The sequence below is a fragment of the Sminthopsis crassicaudata genome, chromosome 2 (genome assembly GCF_048593235.1).
Source record: "Sminthopsis crassicaudata isolate SCR6 chromosome 2, ASM4859323v1, whole genome shotgun sequence".
In the NCBI taxonomy this organism is placed as follows: domain Eukaryota; kingdom Metazoa; phylum Chordata; class Mammalia; order Dasyuromorphia; family Dasyuridae; genus Sminthopsis; species Sminthopsis crassicaudata.
Window position 1 is genome coordinate 538,440,468 of NC_133618.1, and position 23,358 is coordinate 538,463,825.

The window sequence follows — 23,358 nt, forward strand, 5'->3', positions numbered from 1 at the left end:
CTGTACTTCTCACATATATTTATCATGCATTATTTTGCATGATAACTATTTGCATAGTGTTTTAACTATACTAGAATATAAGCATCCTGAGGGCAAGGAATGTAGCTTACTGTCTTAAGTTTGGAAACTTTATGTCTTTTCTTTTTTCTCTCGATCTCCCTCTGCTATCCCCAGGTTTCACTTGTCTCTGATCCACGCTATTCCTACCTGGTTGTAAAATAAGGAAGTCGATCTTTTGGCCTATTGTTGATGACATAAAATTATGGTGATATTTCCTAGGGAAAATGGAGAAGGTGCCATTGTACCCTGCCTTATCTCATCATTAGGTAGATCAAGTTTACAAATCGTTTTTTTCCTTCAGAACAACAAAGAAGCAGGTAGTTTTTTAAATGAGCTCTCTTAAACAGTAATTTTCAACAGATATAGAAACTGTCCTTTCTACACTGGATGTATGAAGACGTAGAAACCCAAAAATATTTGGGAAAGTTAGTGTTTTTGGTTTTGTTGGGTTGGTATTTTGTGTTGATGTTTTTAGTTTCTGGGAACTTTTTTTTTTGGGGGGGGGGAATCTCAGTTTAGGAGAAATTTCCCAAATAGTAATTTTATAAGAAAAACAAATCTCATGCACTGGTTCTTTATTTCCCTAAACATTGGACTAGGCCTCAAAAAGACCTGCTTTTTAGATCACTCTGAAATGAGAGTTGTAGCAAATTATTCTAGAGGATCTTTCTAGTTACAAAATTTGGGTTTTCAATTTTTCTAAAAACTTACCTTTAAAAAATCATGCTTTTTTACCCACTTTTAGTCCGCACATCACAAAATCTTATATTTTCTAGGAGAAATGTATTCAGTAGTTAGCATCATTTTTATTTCTGTATTATAATATTATATTTTTCCCTGAAGTTCCAGTGCTGTTAGCTTATTAGACTACCAGAACTGAATCAGATGTGTTTATAGGACCAGGGTTAATATACTACTATCACTTCTTCCCATAATAATTTGTTTGGCATGGCTTATTGGCTTCCCTTTCCTGCAGCCCAGAAATTTCAGAAGAATCAGTTGAGAAGACTGATTCATTTCTTCCCAAGCTAGTAACCTGTGACATCAATAAAACCAAAGATAGTGGAGCCAATTTCAACAAGTACCTGCTACAGAAATAAAATCCTTTTAGTAAGGATGAGATTTCCATGCCCTAAACCAGAGCACATGGGAGAATGCCCACAAACAGGAAAAGGGGTTTGTGTAATTCTCTTTGAATAGGAGAATTGTTTTACAGTGTGTTCTCATGGGTAGCACTTTTGGTTAAACATTGAGCCAAGGAAACTGAAGTCCTGCATAAATTGCAAGTGTATAAAATTTTGTCAGCCTCTACAGTTTTCTGAGCCTGGAGCTCCATGGATGGCATAACATTAATGTGTAGTCAACCTGCTTTTGTGTTAAACAAAAACTAATTCTCTAATCTTGATAATTTGCAATTTTCCTTGCTATTTTAAAATATAAGCAGTGGAACATAATGGACTGTGTCTTTTCAGTTGACTAAATTCTCCATTATTTATAAGAAAATGCTGAGAAAAGTCCTTTCGGCCTATTGTAATTGTCGTGAGGACTGTAAACACTTAGCTGTCAGTGTGAATCTGTAATGGGTTCTGACATTTAGTGTTCTTTTTTTCTGCCACTATTTGGTAATTTTTAAATTCTTAAAACCATAGCCAAGGGCAGCTATTTAATTTATCTACAGAATCATAGATTGTTAGAGCTATGAGGGACCTTATAAAATCCCCTAGTCAATCCCTCTCATTTTATTAGAGGAGAAAAAGAAATCCAAATAGGGAAACTAACTTGCCCAAAGGCACTCATCTGGTTAGTGGCCTAGCAGCACTAACTCTGGACTCCTGACGCCAATTCAGTTTATTGTCTTCTGGGTCATCTTCCTGTTTCCTTAGACTATCTGTAGTTAGAGAATAGTCATAGATTATATCTGGTTTTTCATATCAGACAGCATGAATTGTATTTTATTCTGTCATATATAAATGATGAATTGGAAAACAGCAAAGGGAGAAAATTTAAGCTGCAAATAGGGAAGAAATTTCATGTTAGTTTTCAAAGTTACTCAGAAATAAAGTTAGTTTCAACAACAGACACAAAGTCTTTCAAATTACATTTGTATGATGCTTTTTTATTCAGATAATACTTTTTAATATGAAGAGCATATAGGATCTTACATGAAGTCTCTTATCCAAATGTGCCCTTTTAAAAATTCCTAAGGATTTTACATATATGCATTTCTATACATATATGTATATATAAGTTATATGTTTCTATAATATGTATATTACATAATTATATATGTAATTTCTTTTAAAAACAGATTATTCAAAATGTGTTGTAACTTGAATAAAATAACTTTGGGGTTTAAATCTACAAATATTAAGTGCCTTCCATGAATCTGATTATGAAAAATATTGATCCTGGGTAAACTTAATCCATTAACTTATTTTTCTGGTTATATTCTTTTGTGATGAAATTTTTAAATGGGTTCCTTGGCTATCAAGGAAATAGGTGGTGAATTTAAAAAAGAAATTATTGATGTGTTTTGCTTCATAATACAAACATTTAGAGATTACTCCTTTCTATGAGAAGTCTCTTGTATGTATCTAGGATATACTATAACATATTTTATATGTAGGGGAATGCCTGCCATCTAGGGGAGGGCATGGAGGGAAGGAGGGGAAAATTCGGAACAGAAGGGACTGCAAGGGATAATGTTGTAAAAAATTACCCATGCATATGTACTGTCAAAAAAATGTTATAATTATAAAATTAATTTTTAAAAAATTGAGGGAAAGAAAAAAAAAGAGAAGTCTCTTGTAACAAAATAAAAGTTAAGTAAAACTTGTTATACAGTGCTCTCATCTGAGGGTGCATGTAACATTTCACATCTGAAGCATTCTTCACTTCTCTATTTAAAAAAAAAAAAATGAGGGAAATTTACTTTATCTCCTTCCCACCCCTCACCATTTTTGTAGAAAAAAAAGAAAAACAAACTTCTTCTAATAAATATGCATAGTTGTTAAAACACATTTCCTAAATGTTACCTTCTAATTCTGTACCTCTGTAATGTAATAATGTAATAATACCTCTGTAAATAAATGTAATAATACCTCTGTAATGAAGAACATATTTCATTATCAGTCCTCTGGAATCCTAATTGGTCATTGTATTGATTTTAGTTCTTACAGCTTTCAAAGTTGTTTTTAGAGTATTGTTTTTATTATATAAACCCTAGTTCTGGTCATTTCATTCTTCATCCTTTTATAAGGTCTTCAAAATTGTTTATTATCTGAGAACATGAATAGAATAGGCAGTTCTTAAAAAAGGAAATCTAAGAATCTTTAACAAAGGGAATGAGGACTGCTACTTTTTGAAACAGGGAGTAAAAGGGACATCCAGAGAGGGAATACTGCCTCCATATAGACAATTCTGGGTAGAGACTGGAAGGAATAACTGCAGACTTCCCTGCAGCCTTACTTTTCTCTTTTATATCACTTGAAAGCAAAGACTTGACATTGACTAAATAGTACGATTAAGGAATACTAGGAAAACTTATTAGAAACTCATTCTTATTACTTTAGAGTTCTTTGTCAAGTGGAAATTTATTTCGGAGTGGAGAATGTGCTTTAGGTTTTCAGTTATTTATTTAATAACAAGTATCTATTAAGGGCCCTGTTAGGCATTGGGACAGAGGCAAAAAGGAAATGGGGCTGTTTGTAGGTCACATGACCACCAGTCGGAGGACTGGATAACTACTACAATTCTCACAACCTTTGAAACCTCTCCCAGTGCTAAGGAATCCAAAAGGCAGAAACTTGCTTAGTTAGGGGCAGCTAGGCGATAAAGTTATAAAAGTGTTGTGCCCAGAGGCAGAAAGTCCAGAATTCAAGTGTGGATCAATTGTGTGACCTTGGACAAGTGATTTAATCTGTGTCTACCTCAGTTTCTTGTGCTGTGTAATGGGAGTGCTTTCCCCCATTTTCAGGTTGTTATAAGAATAATGAGATCATATTTATAAAGCATTTAGCATAGATGCTTGATACTCAGCACTTAATAAGAGCTTATTTCTTTTCTTCCTTCTGAGATACCAGCACATGAGCTCTTTGTACTGTACTGGAGGTCAGCCAGAAAACTGAAAGACAAAGATAACTAGGGCAAGGATTTGTGTGTGGCATCCCAGTAAGCCTAAGTGAAAAGAGCCCAGCATTCATCTAGGGTTAGTTTTGTACTCCCAAATGTTAGTTGGGGCAAACTGAGGACTGTGAAATATGAATTGCCCAGCACAGAAGGAGGCTGAGATGGCTTTGAGATCTACATCCCAAATAAGCCTCCATCAAAGGGGAAAGAATCAGAATATGAGAGAATAAGGTTGTAAAGGGGGAGAGAAGGGAGAGACCAAATCACCAAAGCTCTCAGGGAAAAAAAAAAATCTTGAACATAAACAGATAAATCAATAGGGAAGATATTAATAACAGAAAGGTATATGGCTTCCAAATCAACTAAAAAAGTCCAGACATCTATGACAAAATATTGTAAGACAAAAGAAAATGTCTCAATGCCTAATGAGGCAGGGAAGTCTGGATTTCCAAGAAAACATGGAATCACAACAGGATGTTCCTGAGTAATTTAAAAAAGAAATAAGAATTTTATGAATGCAGAATTTGTGGCCTAGAAAAACTTGAATCCATAATTGAAAATCTTGCCAAAAATTAAAAAAAAAAAAAAAAGAGAGAAAATAAGCGATTGGGAATGCTAAAGCAAAGAACAATTTGGAAGAACAGAAAAAAAAAAAGCAATAGTGTTCAAAGAAAACCTTATCCTTTAATGCAAATAGTTGATTTTAAAGACAGGTTATGTAGAAAGACAGCTTAATCAGTATAGTTCTCTCAGAAAATATGACAGATCATAAAAAATTTGAACACCATAATGCAAGAAATAATATAAGAAAATTACAGGTGGAAACAGAGTATGGTTCACAATATAGCATTTTCACTTTCTGTTGTTGTTTGCTTGTATGTTATTTTCTGCATTTTCTTTTATAGTTTAATTTGATTTTTCTTGTATAGCAAGATAGTTGTATAAATATGTATACATATTTTGGAGTTAACATATATTTCTACCATGTTTAACATATATTGGATTACTTGCCATCTAGGGGAAGAGGTGGGAAAAAGGTGGGGGTAACTGGAACACAAGGTTTTGCAAGGGCTAATCTTGCAGAATTATCTATACATATGTTTTGAAAAATAAAAAGCTTTAATAAAGAAAAGAAAACTATTCAGGACTTCTGGACACAGAAAACTAAGTACTAATCGAAAGTTTCCACATACAGACTGTCTCCACAAAAACAAAAACAAAAACAAAATCTTGAGACTTCAAACTCAAAGACAAATACAGTTTAAGCAATTCCATTGACAAATAACAAATTCTGTGTATTATTAGAAAAACATCATATATCAGGAAAGAAAATTTGAATAATGATAGACTATTCTGGTTCAGAAAACTAAAGGAGCTTGAGGTGCACCCCAAGGTAACATAACTTGCAAACCTGAGATTAACCATTAGTGGGGAAAAAACAGGTTCAATTAAAAAAAAAAAAAAAAGATGTTTAGAATATTTCAAGAAAGAGAATCAGACTTGAATAAATTATTTGCTTTTTAAATACCCCAGATAACAGATATGCAAGAAAGACAAACATATATGACAAACAATTTGTAATATTGTTATTGTTAAATAATAGCAGCTTTCTTTCTAAAAGCACATAAGGAGACAAGGCTGAAAGCAGAAGTCAGATAAAATTGGTAAATAAGTATACTAAACTACAAAGCATTCCACTTATAGGTGAATCAGATTACAGAATGGGAGGATACATTAAAAGGGGAAAGGATGTGGTAGGAAGATGGGAATGTATAGTCCATCATAATCAATTGGTAGAATTCACTTGTGATTGAAAAGGCCAACAATAAAAAGAAAATAACTTTTGTCATCTGTTCAGAAGAAGAGAGCCTAGAAGACACAGGGTAAAGAAGCAAAAGGAGGGTTTGAAATGAAGAAATAAAACATCTTGTTTCAGTGGTGGGAGAGGTTACCACTGAGGAATATTTCCATGGGAAAAGGAAAAGATTCTGTAAAGGTATATGGGAACCTTATATGGATGTAATCTTAAGAAATTTAGTGCTTTGAGAGGGAGGGGGGGATAATTTGGAAAAATGAATATAAGGGATAATATAAAAAATATATATATAATAAAAAATTAAAAAAAAAAAAAAAAGAAATTTAGTGCTTTGAGAAACCACTCATTTTACTTCAGAAGAATCAGAAGGGTAATCAGAGATCCTGGGTTCAGCTGACACCCAGACAAGTATGAGAGAATTGGACTCGAGAAGATTTCAAGGCAAATGGGAGAGCATGACCATATGGAGGACAATGGTTAATAAGAAATTTTACACTTAGGGACATAGGGAAATTTCCACTATGGCAGATATTAGTATTTCTAAGGACAAAGTACAAAAGGAGGGGGACCCTGGGGCAAGATCTACAAGGCAGTAACAGAAATTGTTTAGGAAAGAGAAGACAAAAGTAAGTAAACTAGAAACTTTAATTCTGTCAGGAATACAAAGATTATAGAAGGACTAAGTAAGTACAAAACCCATGAATCAAAGAATAAAAGTCTAGAATAGACCAAAAGGGAATATAAATAATGAAGTGAATGAGGGAAAGAACTTTATTTTTAGAAAAAGTTACAGAAAATGCAGTTCTAAAAACAACAAAAGAAATTGAAGGAGAAGACAGCAAAAATGATTTTACTTGATCATTTAACTGAGGGAAGAAATAAAAGAAATAAGAATAAGCAAAATTTCAAAAGTAGGCAAAGGGGTAGCAAAGGGAAAGGGGAAGTAAGCCATGGAAATGGAATTGCCTTAAAACATATTAAACTAAAATAACTGAAGAGGTAATACTGTATTTACAAAGGAAGAGAACAAATTCCTAGTGTAAGAGGAAAGGTATTAAGAGACAAATGGAATCAGATATAAGCCCAATTCATAACTTTAGATGAAGTTGATTGGACAGTCTAATAAAGTAAAAAGGAATGGTAGATTGAATGAGAAAACACAATCTGACAATCTGTTGTTTACAAAAACAAAGATATACAATAAAATTAAGAGGCTGGAAAAATTTACTATTTGGTGAATGCAAAAAAAATAAGTTGTGATCATGCTATCAGAAAGCAAAAACAGACTTTTACAAAATAGAGATAAATAAGTAAAATATGTGAGAAGAAATCATAGATAATAAACCAGTTTTCATATTAATCTTACACATTCCATGTGACTTATCTAAATTAAAGAAAAATTAACAAAGAGAAGGCAGTAATACAGGAGTGACAGGAGATTTTAGTATCCTTCTCTTAGTTTCAGATAAGCCTAACACAAAGTTAAGTAAGAGAGAAAATACAGAATTGAACAAATTCCTGGAGGATTCTAGAGCTAAAAGACATATGACCTCTAAATGTGATTGTGTTTTTCAGGACTACAGGGAACTTGTACAAAATTAATCATATAGTAAAATACAAATATGTTACAAAGTAATCTAAAAAGATAGAAATACTGAACTGTCCTTTACAGATTGCGTTGCCCTAAAAATAGTAATTAAGTTCAGGAAAAAATAAAAATTTCTATCTTTAAGTGGCTCATATTACATTAATACAAAATATACTCATATATTCAAATTGATAATATTCACCCTCAAAATTACAGATTGCAACTCAGCCTCCTCTTATTATATAGTCCTTATCATAAATTTTGCCACAGGTAGATCAACCCAACATACTGGATACCTAACTAGATTTTTCCTGACATCATAAAGTTGTTCATCTATTACATCTCATTTCACATCCAATCCATCTTCACTTCTTATCATGTATTTCCCTTATGACATCTTTCCCCCTTGTTCTTTAAGATTCCTCAATGGCTATATTATTTAGCTTGTTTACATTCATCATCCATTTCCAAATCTCTGTGTATGCTTTCTGTTTACTTTCTTTGTAATCTATGAAACAAAAATATGAAGTATATGCAAAATAAAATTTTTTGGTGGGTGAAGAACAGTGGGGGTAGATCTTATATACGGTGTGGCACTTGAGCAGAGGCTTGAAAAGAAGCCAAGACTTCTACAAAGTGGAGACAGGAAAGATGCATCCTTTGTTCAGTAGTAGAAAAGAGGAGAAGAGGTAGAATGTGATCGAAGGGATCAGCAATTAGGTCATTGAACCGACCTCTCTTGTGGATGATCAGAGGACACTAAATGAGAGGGAGAGAGAGAGAATGAATAGCAAACCTAAAGAAGTAGGAATAAGAAGAGATGGAATGGTTGTAAAAGCAGATAACTTTTTTTTCTCTCTCTCTAGCATAGTCTATTTTCTGCCTGGATTCAAATTGCTTCAATATAATGGGATGGACCACATGTGTTCTTTTTCTCTAGCGTTTTGATAGCTTTAAGTTAAGCCTTCATTGACAGAAAACATTTGATTTCATGAAATGAAACTTTCTTTAAAATAAAGGACCTTTCTAAATTCCAAGAGCTGTTTTTCAGGATCTACATAGATCAAATCATCTACTGTATATTACGTTTCAGTTTGTAGAATTGTGTGATTTAATGATTTCTATGATTGGTAATGATTGTAGTATTCTCTAATTTGCAGCTTTTCAAATAATGAAACAGCTACTTTAGTTGCTTATTGCCTTTAATAATTGGAATTATACTTTAATTTTCAGTAATATTTTTCCCCTTTCAGAAAGAAACCAAAGCTTTGGCCTTCTCAGTTCATTGGCTGGTGCAAACTGTAACATTGGGTCAGCTGAGAACCATCACACTGAAGTAAAGAGTAATTTTTATTTCTCTTATCATCTTTGATCTTCCCTTTGTTCTTTATAATAATGTTGTCACATGTCTTTGTTGTAATGTTGTCACAGTTTTTTCTAAGAGAGATTTGCCCATTTAAAAAGCATTTTTATACTGTGGGAGAAAAGCAATTAAAAGAATGCAAAGACCTAAAGATTGCTTATAACTATGAGAGGAGATGGGGGAAGATGCTGGGGATCTGAAACTGACTCATTAAAAAGTAAGCCCGACTTTAAGGGCTCTGCTTTATGCTTTCCTAGTGAACTTTTCCCAAATGCATTGCTTTTTATTTAAGGATCTTAGCTTTTCTAACTCTTTACCACTCTTTTTGTGGTACCCTGATCTAAATTCAGGAAGCATTGATTAAGTCTCTTCTGTGTGCCAGGCCTATTAATCCATCAGTGGTTGAGAACAGACTCCAGAGATAGGTGACTTAACAATAATTCATAATTATAGAGAGCACTTAGGACATTGGTTTGGATCATAATGGGATAGACTCTGGGCAAAGTGCTAGATAAACAAATAAAAACTTAAAACAAATACAAACTACATAAAAAGTAAGTACCAGTAATTTGAGGGTAGGGCTCAGCACCTCCTGTAGGGGGATATTTCAAATGGAATTTTCACAATTGTGCTTGAGTTTTCATGGAGTTAGCTATAGGAAGGAGAACCTTCAGGATCTAGAGTACAATCTGTGCAAAGACAGAGATGGCATGATCTCATGTCATATGGAGTAGCTGCACTTAAGCCAGTTTGGCTGGAGAGAGTCCATGAGGAATGGACTGGGGGGAAATATCTGGGGGGAAAAACGTTGAAACTATGTTTGGGAGGACTTTAAATGACAAACAGAGTTGTTTGAATTTAGTCCTAGAAGGCAGTTACTGAAGCTTTTCAAGCTGTACCTTAGAAGTATTGATTTGGCAATGCTGAGGATTGCTATAGCATCACAATTTTAGAATGGGAAGACATCTTTATAACTCTCTAGTCCAACTTCATCATTTTTTTGCAGGTCAAGAAACAAGGCCACAGATAGTCAGGAAGACCAATTAGGAGGTGATTGTAATAGTCCAGTCTAGAGGTGGCAAATGTTTAAACAAAGTAAGTGACTGAGTGGAGAGAAGGGAATGATGTAGACTTAGGAGTCATTTGTCTAGAAGTGACAGTTGAACCTGCAAAAGCTGATAAACACATGGAAGAGAAAAGTAGAGAGAAGGAGGTGCCAGAGGCATCAGACAGACCAATACATAACAGGAATGGCATTCCAGCAAAAGTGACTGAGATTGCTCTATATAAGCTTTTATTGAGCACCTACTATGAGGTGTTGTGTAATACAAAGGAATTATAAGATGTAGAGTTCTTCAGAGAATTTACACTGTGGTTGGGGGGATAAAATTATTGGTCCTCAATATGATAAAATTTCTGAAAAAGTTTACTTTGGTTAACATGCCATATCCTGAATAGAATTTTACAAAGTTTTAATGGTAGTAATGCCTTACCTCTGAAATTACTTTCAGCTTTTCCTGTATATATCTTGTAGGTATGTAATTTACATATTGTTTCCCCAAGTAGAATGTAAACTCCTTGAAGTCAAGGACTGTATTTGTCTTTCTTTGTATCTCCAGCACTTAGCATAGTACCTGGCACATAGAAAGTACTTAATAAATCCTTGTTGACTTAGCTTGACCTGAATATCCTAGAAAGTTTTTTCATTCATTTTCAAATTGATCAAGTTGTAAAAGATTTTGACCATTTAGTGGATCATTTTAAAATTTATAATTGTCTACATGAAGGTATTAGAAGTTCTAAATTAAGTTTTCTTTTAAAACAGACTAAAAAATTCTCTTTAAAGTCCTGCATATCTAGAATTTTTTTTTCCTATGATTCCTTATGGTGCATTCTCATTCCTTCTAAGAAAGCCTGGGAATTAAGATGTGAATTTATCTGATTTTATTCTGAAGTAATACATTTATTGTTTAATTGTTATCAACAGTCTCATTCACCTGTAGGAGATGGGACTGAATGCTGCTTGGACCATCAAGATAGTGCTTCTAACACAACTGACTCCCAGATTGATAGTATTGTAGGTAAGTCTCTTCCATGGCTACCAAGAAACACTTTGTTTAGCTTGGTTAGTTTAGAATAGAAGTGTTACTATAAATCATGAAGAAGTTGATTTTAAATGGGTAGAAAAAGAGGCAACTGCTTAACAAATATTTAGCTATTCTGTTGATTTTTCTGGTAGGATTTTAGTATGGTCAAAGAGACAATGCTCATATTTTATCTAATATTTGGGGAAACAGTATGTTTCTGTGATTGTTCTTTTTTTTCTTAAAGTGAAACAATAGTAGTAATTCATGGTTTCGTTGGTGATTATACACCTTCATGGGTTTAATGCTTTGTACTTTTCAAAAAGAAAAAAAAATTCCAAGCCCATTATTTAGGATATATATTCTTGCCAACACAAGTCTGTTGCCATGAGAATGATGTTTTAGAGTAAGAAAATACAATTTCCCGATTATTAGTTTCCTAGAACAAAGTCCCACTTGATCCATTTTTCCCCAGGCAATTTCCTCTACTCTAATCACATCACACTTCCTTTTCTCCCTTCCTATCCCCTGAAATTAAATAAATTAGTTACAACAAGGGGAACAAAAGAACTTAAAACCTCCTTTTTTTGACAGACATTGGATTTCCAGTAAAAATAGAATAATCCAGATAAGATGGAGTTTAATTGGATGAGTGATTCCCTATAGATAGAGAAGTCTTCCAAATTTTTCTCCTGATGGGTGATATTGCCTTGCCTCTGTAAAGCTCTGGAACATTATACTGACTCCTAAATGAGATCCATAATCACTTGAGTTTGATCTAACTCTGCAAGGAAAAACAAGAAGAAGAAATAGTGTGGATGTTGTAAAAATTGTCCAGATATTAATCTACATTTAGAAGGCTAACTCAGAGTTAATCGGTCAGTGTATATGTTTTAGAAAGTAACTGCTGATGGATGATGAAAACGTAACTAGAAAGAAAAAATTAGCTGAAATTTGGGAAATTTGTACACTGCTTTTAGTAATCACAGTTTTTCCTCTGAAACAAAGGTTCACATCTTTAACAACAATATTCTTTCAGTGATATACTGATGTTTATCAATAAATCTTGAAATACCAAACTACAAAGAATAAAAGTTCTAAATTGTCAAATAGCAATGAGATTCATATGATAGGTGTGAATATATTACAGCCTATCACTCATGAGGAACTGGGCCAAGCTTATAGCCTGAGTGAAGATATTAGAAACCCATGGGCTCCACTGGTACATAACTACTGTTAACACCACTGCTATTACAGATTTATATAGCACTTTCAAAGTTTCTAAAGCACTTTATATATCAAATATATCAAATGTCAAGAGATTTAGAATAAGGTCCCTAGCATGTTGGGAGAACATGGGCAAAAGTCCCAAAGAATGGAAAAACCTGAAGAATTGCAATTTGCATCTTTGGAGGGATTAACTATGTCAGTGAGTCACAAGTTTATCAAATTATAAACTTTTACATATATGATCTTTTCTGATTACATTAGAAACAGTCCAAATAGAGTTTAGGTTAAAAATGTTTTTAATAATAAATAAATGCAAAAGTCCATCCTAAATAATTCAACACTTACTAATAAATAGGCTTTTTATGTAGATGAGAAATAATTTTTAAAAGGGAAAGAGCTAAGGGGAGGAACTGATGAAAAAAAGATTAAAAACATAACATAAGAATAACATAAGAAGAGAAAGTGAAAGAACATTTGAATTGATCAGTAAAAATTAGGTACTAGTCTTTGGAAAGGTAAAGCAGGGTGACAGGAAAGGGATCATTAATAAACAGAAAAATAAAATTTCAGTTGGCAAAATTACAGTTGAAAAAGGAAAGATCACAACAAATACAAAAGCAATTAAGTATATTTTTAGGAAATATTACAGCTGTATTCTAATAAGTTGGGCAGTGCAAAGAAATAGTTAATAATCTATACAAATGTAAATTACCAAAATGGATATAGTATAAAATTAATTCAAATAAACCAGTCTTGGAGAAAAATAAGACAAATCATTAAAAATTCTTCTTAAAAAAACAAAAACACCTGGATAAAATGCATTCACAATCCTTTCAAGAACAAATAATCTCTGTATTACAAAGATTATTCTAAATAATAGAGAAAGCTGGGAAATCACCCCCAATTATTTTTATGAAAAAAAATGGTGTTAATTTTTAAACTTAACAAAAATAACATTTAAAAGGAGATTTGTAGACCAATTTACCCAATATGATATAGAAGTACTAAATGAAATACTACCTATCAAAATGTCACAGTATAATTTTTGAAAAATTCTTTGTGACCAAACAGGGTTTATTCTGTAAATGCAAGATTGGTTAAACATCAGAAAAACAGTCAATCTTTAATACAACAAATGAAAAAAAGAGCCTTTAAAGAAATTGATGATTGCATCTGTGAATGGCGGGATAGGGGGCAGAGAAGAGAGACTCTTTGCCAATCATTATATCTTTTTGAAGTAGGCTTTAAAAATATGATTAAAATGCTCATACCTCTTGACTCAGCAATTATACTTTTAAGCATATACTTCAAGGAAGTTAAAGACAAATACCTATATCTTCATAGTGACACTTTTTCTTGGTAGGAAAAACTGGAAACAAAGAAAATATTTATAAATTGGGGGGTAGCTAAACAAACTGGCACCTGAATGTAGTGGAATACACCATAAAAAATGATGAAAAGTGAGAAATTCAGAGAAACTTCAAACATGTATTTGAATTAGTACAGAGTGAAGTAAGCAGAACCAGAAAAAAAATAAAAAGAATGTAATAATATAAACAGAAATTGAATCCAATTCAATCTAAAAACCAAGATTAACCTCAGGGAAGAAAATAAACATCCCTTTTATCTTTGCAGAGTTGGGGAACTATGGATTTAGAGTATTACAGTATTGTCAAATAGGATTAATGCACTGATAAGTTTTTTCCTCTTTTAAAAAAAAAATTGTTATAAGGTCCATGATAGAGGACAGAATGAGGATCAATTAAAATAAAATTAAAACAAAAAATTTTAAGGCCTTCGATTTTTGTCTTTGCACTTAAAGCTCCTACAGAAAAGATTTCCAATTCCCCTCAGTTTGTAGTGCTGTCTCTTTCCTGGAATAATTTTCTTTATTTGTATATATATTAAATTCTTTGTCTTCACCATCCTATACAAAGTACAATGAAAGCTCACCGAAGGCAAAGTGTTTTTTGTTTTTTTTCTATATTTCTACCACTTAATAAATGCTGATAAAATCCAACATTCATTCATGATAAAAAAAAAAATACTAAAAAGAATAGGAACAAGATTTTTCCTTAACACAATAAGTATTCATCTTAAACCAATAGCCAATATAATATGCAACATTTAAACATTAAAAACATTTCTACTCAATGTCAAAATAGGGATTCATTCTATTATTTGACATAGTAAATAGAAACTTTAATGTTGCAATAAAACAGAACATGAAATTAAAAATATTACTTTTTGCAGATGACATGATAGTGTATTTAGAAAATCTCCCAACTAAATGGAGATATTAAATGAGTACAGCAAGATCACAGAAGATAAAATTAACCCACAAAAATATTTCAAATTCGTACACAATAGCAATTAAGCTCAAGAAAACATCATGCAGAAATCCCATTGATAGTAATAAAACTCATAAAATATATGGGAATTGACCCACTTAGAAATACAGCTAACTAATATAAGAACAACTCTAAAGTTATAATGACTGGGAGGAAAAGAACTTGAATAACTGAAGGAAATATTTAGTGTTTATGTTTGGATTAGATTAAATTATAAAAAGTGACAGAACTATACTATTTTAATGTTCATATTTTAATGCAGTGAAAAATTAAATCTTCAGAGAGCTGGATAAAATAAAAATAAAATTTACATGGAAATACAAATGGACAACAATTTTAAGAACATTTTGGGGAAAATACTGATGAGGATGGGTCATGAACTAGTAAACTTTGCAACATATTATAAACTAGTTATTATCAAAACTATTTGGTATCAAATAAAAATAAAATAAAGATAACATATCCAATCAGATATATATTTTATATGTCTAATAGCTAATACTTCACATTTGTATAGTGCTTTAAGATTTACATAAGACCTCTATGAAATATCCCTTATACAAAAATTCTGTACTATAACCTGGAAGCATCAAAATCCTATTGGGTCAATGGATAGGTTTTAGAGTCCATGAACTTTGGATGGGAGAAAAAAATCAGATCTTTACTTTCCCTAACCTTTCATTTCCTCTGTAATTCTATGTATTTTATACATTTTAAAATATTTTCAGATGAAGGTGGTCTAAGTGTACTTGATCTAAAGCTATATTATATAGCAGCAGTCACCAAAACCATTTGGTATTGGCTAAGAAATAGACCAGTCGAACAGTAGAACAGATTAGGTACAAAGGACAAAAAAGGGTACATTTATAGCAATCTAGTGTTTGACAAACCCAAAGATACCAACATTTGGGATAAAAATTCATTATTTGAAAAAAACTGTTGGGAAAACTGGAAATTAGTATGGCAGAAATTAGATATGGATCCACACTTAATACCATATACCAAGATAAGATCAAAATGGGTTCATGATTTAGGGGTAAAGAATGAGATCATAAATAGATTAGAGAAACAGAGAATAGTCTACCTCTCAGACCTGTGGAGGAGGAAGGAATTTATGACCAGAGGAGAACTAAAGATCATTATTGATCACAAAATAGAAGATTTTTATTACATCAAACTAAAAAGTTTCTGAACAAACAATACTAATGCAAACAAGATTAGAAGGGAAGTAACAAATTGGGAAAATATTATTACAGCTAAAGGTTCTGATAAAGGTCTCATTTCCAAAATATATAGAGAACTGACCCTAATTTATAAGAAATCAAACCATTCTCCAATTGATAAATGGTCAAAGGATGAACAGACAATTCTCAGATGATGAAATTGAAATCATATCCACTCATATGAAAGAGTGTTCCAAATCACTACTGATCAGAGAAATACAAATTAAGACAACTCTGAGATACTACTACACATCTGTCAGATTAGCTAAGATGACAGGAACAAATAATGATGAATGTTGGAGGGGATGTGGGAAAACTGGGACACTAATACATTGCTGGTGGAGTTGTGAAAGAATCCGGCCATTCTGGAGAGCAATTTGGAACTATGCCCAAAAAGTTATGAAACTGTGCATACCCTTTGATCCAGCAGTGCTGCTTTTGGGCTTATATCCCAAAGAAATACTAAAGAGTGGAAAGGGTATGTGCTAAAATGTTTGTGGCAGCCCTTTTCGTAGTGGCTAGAAACTGGAAGATGAATGGATGTCCATCAATTGGAGAATGGTTGGGTAAATTATGGTATATGAAGGTTATGGAATATTATTGCTCTGTAAGAAATGACCAGCAGGATGAATTCAGAGAAGTTTGGAGAGACTTACATGAACGGATGCTGAGTGAAATGAACAGAACCAGAAGATCGCTGTACACTTCAACAACAATACTGTATGAAGATGTATTCTGATGGAAGTGGAAATCTTCAACATAAAGAAGATCCATCCAACTCACTTCCAGTTGATCAATGATGGACAGAAACAACTACACCCAGAGAAGGAACACTGGGAAGTGAATGTAAATTGTTAGCACTACTGTCTATCTACCCAGGTTACTTATACCTACGGAATCTAATACTTAACGTGCAACAAGAAAATAGGATTTACACACATATATTGTATCTAAGTTATACTGTAACACATGTAAAATGTATGGGATTGCCTGTCATCTAGGGGAGGAAGTAGAGGGAGAGAGGGAGGGGAAAATTTGGAAAAATGAATACAAGGGATAATGTTATTTTAAAAATTACTCATGCATATATACTGTCAAAAAATTTTTTTATAATTATAAAATTTTTTTAAAAAGAGAGAATTATTTGAACCCAGAAAAAAAAAAAAAAAACATTTTAAAACATTTTGAGAAGAGATCCATAGAATTGACCAAAATACCAGACAGGTCTGTGACATATAAAATATTCAGGGACCCCCATCTCAGTAGAACATAAGCTTCTTGAAGACAGAGACTGGTTTTCTTTTGTTATTGGCAAGCATTTAATAAATACTTATGCAGTTTGAATTGAAATACAAAAGGGGCCAAAAAAATTTACCAGAGTATATACCATTACTACCATTAAAAAAGGTGAAATGCAAATGCCAGGGTACTTATCCCAAATTACTTGACTTCTAGCCCAGTGTCATTTTCCCTACCACATGCTGCCAGAAAGAAATGATCCTTAAACCTTCAGCTGGCCCATAGGTTTCATCATGATTTAAAGGATAATTTAGGAAGAATTCTGATTACAAAGAGTATATGAAAATCAAAGGAACTAGGAAAACATTTTCTATAGAAATTCTAAAGATTTATTTATGTGAATGGATATCACTGTCATAGTGCTTGAAGGAAATATAGTACTTTTGTTTATTATGCATCTTTTAAGCCTTAGAATTTTGTACATTTACTTCATGTGAATTTTTGCATTAATCTCACAAACATTCCTTTCAGACCCCATGCTAGATCTGGATATCCAGGAATTAGCTAGTCTCACTACTGGAGGAGGAAATCTGGAAAATTTTGAACGGCTATTTTCAAAGCTAAAAGAAATGAAAGGTAGGTAAAAATAATAGTAAATATCTTAATTTTATTTATAATAAATATATTCAGTCCCATATGATAAGAAGTAAATTTACCACTGTTTCAGTCTTGCAGAAATGCCTTGTAACTGAGTTTTGTGTGAGACTGTGGACCCTTGGTTTGCATTAATATATGTGAAAAGTCAGCTATAATATTGTGCCAAGATGGCTTGAGACTAAATGTAAGTTAGGTCTTATAAAAGTCATTCTGCCTTGCATCATTATGATCTATTCTGTGCTTTCAGGGAACAGTTTATTAGCTAACAACTGCTATAAATTTTTCAAAGAAGTAGGGCCTTCCCGGTTGTCATTCTCATGAAATTTTAACAATGAGTAAATGGCTAAACAAAACATGATATGGTCCATTTTGTTAAAAATGTTATAGTTGCTGTTAATAAAAGATTTTGCTATTGTATTCTTTCCATAAAATTCATATTTTGCTTCCCCCTATATCTTTTTATTTGTCTTTTTATATACATTTTATTTCCCCCACCAATTATATTTTTAAAACAATTTTTTAAACATTTGAGGATTTTAAAATTCTATTTCTTCTCTCCCCCTTCCTTTAGACAGCAAGCAATCAGATATCTGTTATACATGTACAGTCATATGAAACATTTTCATATTAATCATTTTGTACAAGAAGACAAAAGAAAAAGAATGAAGGAAAGAAAATGACAAATAATTTGCTACAATATATTCACAGTTAAAACAGTTCTTTTGGGCAGTGGATGGGATGCTTTGCCATTAGTTCTTTGGAATTGTCTTGGATCATTTTATTGCTGAGAATAGCTATGTCATTTACAGTTGATCCTCATACAGTATTGCCATTATAATGTATAATGTTCTTCTCGTTCTGCTCAGTTCACTTTGCATTAGTTTATTTAAGTTTTTCCAGATTTTTTTTTCTGAAAGCAGCTTGTTTATCATTTCTTATAGCACAATAGTATTCCATTACAGTTATATACTACAACTTGTTCAGTAATTTCCCAATCGATGGGCATCCCCTCAATTCTCAATTCTTTGTCACAAAAAGAGCTGCTATAAATATTTTTGTCTATATGGATCTTTTTTACTTTTTATTTGGTCTCTCTGGGATGCAGACCTAGTAGTGGTATTTCTGGGTCCAACGGTATGCCTAGCTTTATAGCTTTGTGGGCATAGTTCTGTCGTTCTCCAAATTGGTTGGACCAGTTCACAATTTCACCAACATTGCATTAATGTTCCAATTTTTTCCATATCCCTGCCAACATTGTCATTTTCCTTCTGTTATATTAGCTAATCTTGATAGGTATAAGGTACCTCAGAGTTGTTTTAATATGCATTTGTGTCATCAATAATGATTTAGGGCATTTTTTCATACAACTATAGTAAAATTTGATTTTTTCATTTTAAAACTGCCTGTTCATATCCTTTTTTTTTTTTTTTTTTTATCAGTTTTGGAATGACATATATTCTTCTAAATTTGACTCAGTTCTGATGAAATTGAAACTATATCCACTCATATGAAAGAGTGTTCCAAATCACTACTGATCAGAGAAATGCAAATTAAGACAACTCTGAGATACCACTACACACCTGTCAGATTGGCTAAGATGAGAGGAACAAATAATGATGAATGTTGGAGGGGATGTGGGAAAACTGGGACACTAATACATTGCTGGTGGAGTTGTGAAAGAATCCAGCCATTCTGGAGAGCAATTTGGAACTATGCCCAAAAAGTTATGAAACTGTGCATACCCTTTGACCCAGCAGTACTACTACTGGGCTTATATCCCAAAGAATTACTAAAGAGTGGAAAAGGACCTGTATGTGCCAAAATGTTTGTGGCAGCTCTTATTTGTTGTAGCTAGAAACTGGAAGATGAATGGATTCCCATCAGTTGGAGAATGGTTGGGTAAATTATGGTATATGAAGGTTATGGAATATTATTGCTCTGTAAGAAATGACCAGCAGGATGAATTCAGAGAGGCTTGGAGAGACTTACATCAACTGATGCTGAGTGAAATGAGCAGAACCAGAAGATCATTATACACTTCAACAACAATACTGTATGAGGATATATTCTGATGGAAGTGGAAATCTTCAACATAAAGAAGATCCAACTCACTTCCAGTTGATCAATGATGGACAGAGGTAGCTACATCCAGAGAAGGAACACTGGGAAGTGAATGTAAATTGTTAGCACTAATATCTGTCTGCCCAGATTACATGTACCTTCGGAATCTAATGCTTATTATGCAACAAGAAAATGGTATTTACACACATGTATTGTATCTAGGTTATATTGTAACACATGTAAAATGTATGGGATTGCCTGTCATCGGGGGGGAGGGAGTAGAAGGAGGGGGGGATAATTTGGAAAAATGAATACAAGGGATAATATTATAAAAAATATAGAATAAATTTGACTAAGTTCTCTATGTATTTGAGATATGATGGTATTATTAGAGAACCTTGCTGTAAAATTTTTTTCAGTTACAATTACTTTGTATTTCTCTTCGTCCTATTTTCTCCTGTTTATCCTTCTCTCCTCTCCTCTTTTTCTCTCTCCTTTCATTTTGTCCTCAAAAGTGTTTTGCTTTTGACCAATCCCCCCATCTGCCCCTTTCATCTATCAGAGTTCTCTTTTCCTTGTCTGATCCTTTTCTCCTCCTACTTCCCTATAAAGTAAGATAGATTTCTATACCCAATTGAATGTGGATGCTATTTTCTCTCTGAGCCAATTCCAATGAGATCAAGGTTGAAGTTCCACCACCATCCTCCAATTTTTGCCTCCACTGTAAAAACCTGTTTCAGACTTATTTTATTTGAGATAATTTACCCCATTCTACCACTTCCCTTCCCCTTCTCCCAGCACATCCCTCTATCAACTTTTGTTTTATTTTTTTTAGATCTTATTATATCATAGTTAACTGATACCCATGCTCTCTATGTATGCATCTTCTCATTGCTTTAATAATGATGAAATTATTTAAGAGTTACAAGTATTGTCTTCTCGTGTAGGAATGTAAACAATTTAGCCTTACTGAATCCTTTATAATTTCTTTCTTGTTTACCTTTGAATGCTTCTCATGAGTCTTATAATTTGAAAATCAGATTTTCTATTCAGCTCTGGTCTTTTCATCAGGAATGCTTGACAAGCCTCTGTTTCATTAATTAATTAATGTTCATTTTCTCCTCTGAAGGATTATTACTCAGTTTTGCTAGTTAAATAATTCTTGGTTGTCATCTTAACTCCTTTGATCTCCAGAATATTATATTCTAAGCCCTTCAGTCATTTTATGTAGAAGCTGCTAGATCTTGTGTTATCTTGATTGTGGTTCTGTGACATTTGAGTGGTTCTGTGACATTTGACTTGTTTCTGTCTTATTCCTTGCAATGTTTTCTCCTGACCTGGGAGCTCTGGAATTTGGTTATAATATTCCTGGGAATTTTTATTTTATGATTTCTTTTCAGCAGATGATTAATGGATTCTTTCGATTTCTTCTACCCTTTGGTTCTAGGATATATATCAAGACAATTCTCTTAGTAATTTCTTGAAATATGAGACATAGCCTTTTTTTTCTTGGTCATGACTAATAATTCTCACATTATCTTTCTTTGATCTTTTTTCAGGTCATTTGTTTTACTAATAAGATATTTCACATTTTCTTCTCTTTTTTTTTTCATTCTTTTGATTTTATTTTATTGTTTCTTAGTATTTCATGGAGTCATTACCTTCCACTTGCTCTAATTTTTAAGGAAATATTTTCTTCAGTGTACTTTTGTGCTTTTTTCATTTAGAATTATTTTCTTTAATGAATTTTTGTTCATCATTTTCTATTTAGGCAGTTTTGCTTTTTAAGGAAGTTCTTCTCTTCATTGGATTATTGTCTCTCTTTTTCCAAGCTATTGACTCATTTTTTTTCATGATTTTCTGGTATCATGCTAATTTCTTTCATGTTTGATTTTTTAAATCCTTTTTGAGTTTTTTTCAGGTAATTTTTTTTTTTTTTGGCTTGAGACCTGATTCACATTTTTCTTTGAGGTTTTGAATATAACTGCTTTGATTTTGTTGTCTTCTTCTGAGTTTATGTTTTGATCTTCTCTGTTATCATAGTGACTTTCTCTGGCCAAGTACTTTTTTGTTCACTCATTTTCCCAGTGTATTTCTTCACATTTAACCTTATGTTAAAGTTAGATTCCACTCCTGAGATGGAGGGGGCACTGTTCCAGGCTTCAGGTTTTTGTGCTAGTTTTGGGGGTCTATAAGTTTTCAGTTCTTCCAAAGGGACATGATCCAAAGAGAGGTTTGGTCTATGCTCTGGAATGGGAAAAACAAAACACTTTTATCCTTCTATATAACTGTGTTTGGGGTCCCTACTTCCTGTGGTTGTATGCTGTAGCATGCTAATGCTCATTCTTGCCCTGGACTAAAACCCGGACAGTGCCACATAGTCAAATGTACCCACAGCCATCAAAAAGTCCCCTTTAATCTTCTTCTGAGTGTTTTTGTAAGCCTCCCCCCTTAGCATTTGGTGTAGCTTTATGAAACCAGAGCTGCTTGATTCAATAGCTCCCAAGGCCTGCTGCTGGCTAGCTAGTGCCAACTCTGTTGGACTGCACTCTATTCTCACCCCAATGAGACAGAACTGTCATGCCAAAATTCTAAGTTGTCTTGGGCTGAAAGATTATTTCACTCTGTCCTTTCATTGATATTCTGCTCCAAAATTTCTTTTGAGGTGTTTGGTTTTTTTTTTTTCTTTTTTAAGTTTTTTTGGAGGGAATTTAAGAATACTCAGACAAGTTCCTACCTTAATTCTACCATTTTGACTCTTCCCTCAATTAAGTTGGCATTTTAAGAAACAGAAAATATAATCATTCTTAGGAGATTTCTGCAGATTTTTCCCTTGCCCTCCATGCTTGCTGTAAAATTCTCAGTTCTCTATTTGGCACATTGGTAACATTCATAGCATAATTACATTTTTACTTATTTAGCACCATTGTTTACTGCACATGGGACCAGGAGTCAAGAATTACTACCATTGTAGGCTTTTCAGGGGGTTTGTTGTGATGTGATTCTATACTCATACTTTCTATTGTCAATTATTAGAATCTTGCAAGATCTAAGGAAGGAGAAATTTCCCTCAGCTATTTTCTATGTGGGTCTCAAATGGAAATTTTATCACTACCAAGGCTTTAACAAGTCAAATTACATATCTCTTCTGTCCTGGATTTTAGAGATCTGCTCTTTGGTGGCAACATTCCTAACTGCATGGAAGTGGTCCATGACATCATATGCCCCAAAGTAAACAAGGAGAATGAGTCCAGGAAAAAAAGATTCTGGACTTTGCAGTAAAGAAGTCATTTGTGATCTTCAGAAGAGCCGTTTCAGAAGGATGGGGATGTTAGCCACATGGCAGGGGACTAAGGAGTAAATGGAGGCAGCCAGGTTCTTAGGCATTTGCAGAGAAGGTGAGGAGAGAAATAAATGCTAATATAGCTTGAGTTCAAGATCGAGGAAAGGTTCGGGGGAGTTTAGGGAGAAGACTTGAGCATGTTTTTAGAGGAATTAGAGATGCACGAAAGAGATTGATTGATGGAATAAAAACATGGAAAAGATGCTCTTTGATTG

The 23,358-nt window shown here is 33.1% G+C and overlaps 1 protein-coding gene across 1 annotated transcript in view; it reads left to right on the top strand.

Annotated features, from left to right (window-relative positions):
* The window catches only part of AAGAB (alpha and gamma adaptin binding protein), a 62,926-nt gene that overhangs the window by 35,921 nt on the left and 3,647 nt on the right, over positions 1-23,358 (top strand). Inside the window, exons 6-8 of the mRNA XM_074294738.1 lie at positions 8,846-8,928; positions 10,943-11,036; positions 17,614-17,718. Of these exons, the coding sequence (XP_074150839.1) occupies positions 8,846-8,928; positions 10,943-11,036; positions 17,614-17,718 (282 nt within the window). The remainder of the gene's footprint in view (positions 1-8,845; positions 8,929-10,942; positions 11,037-17,613; positions 17,719-23,358) is intronic.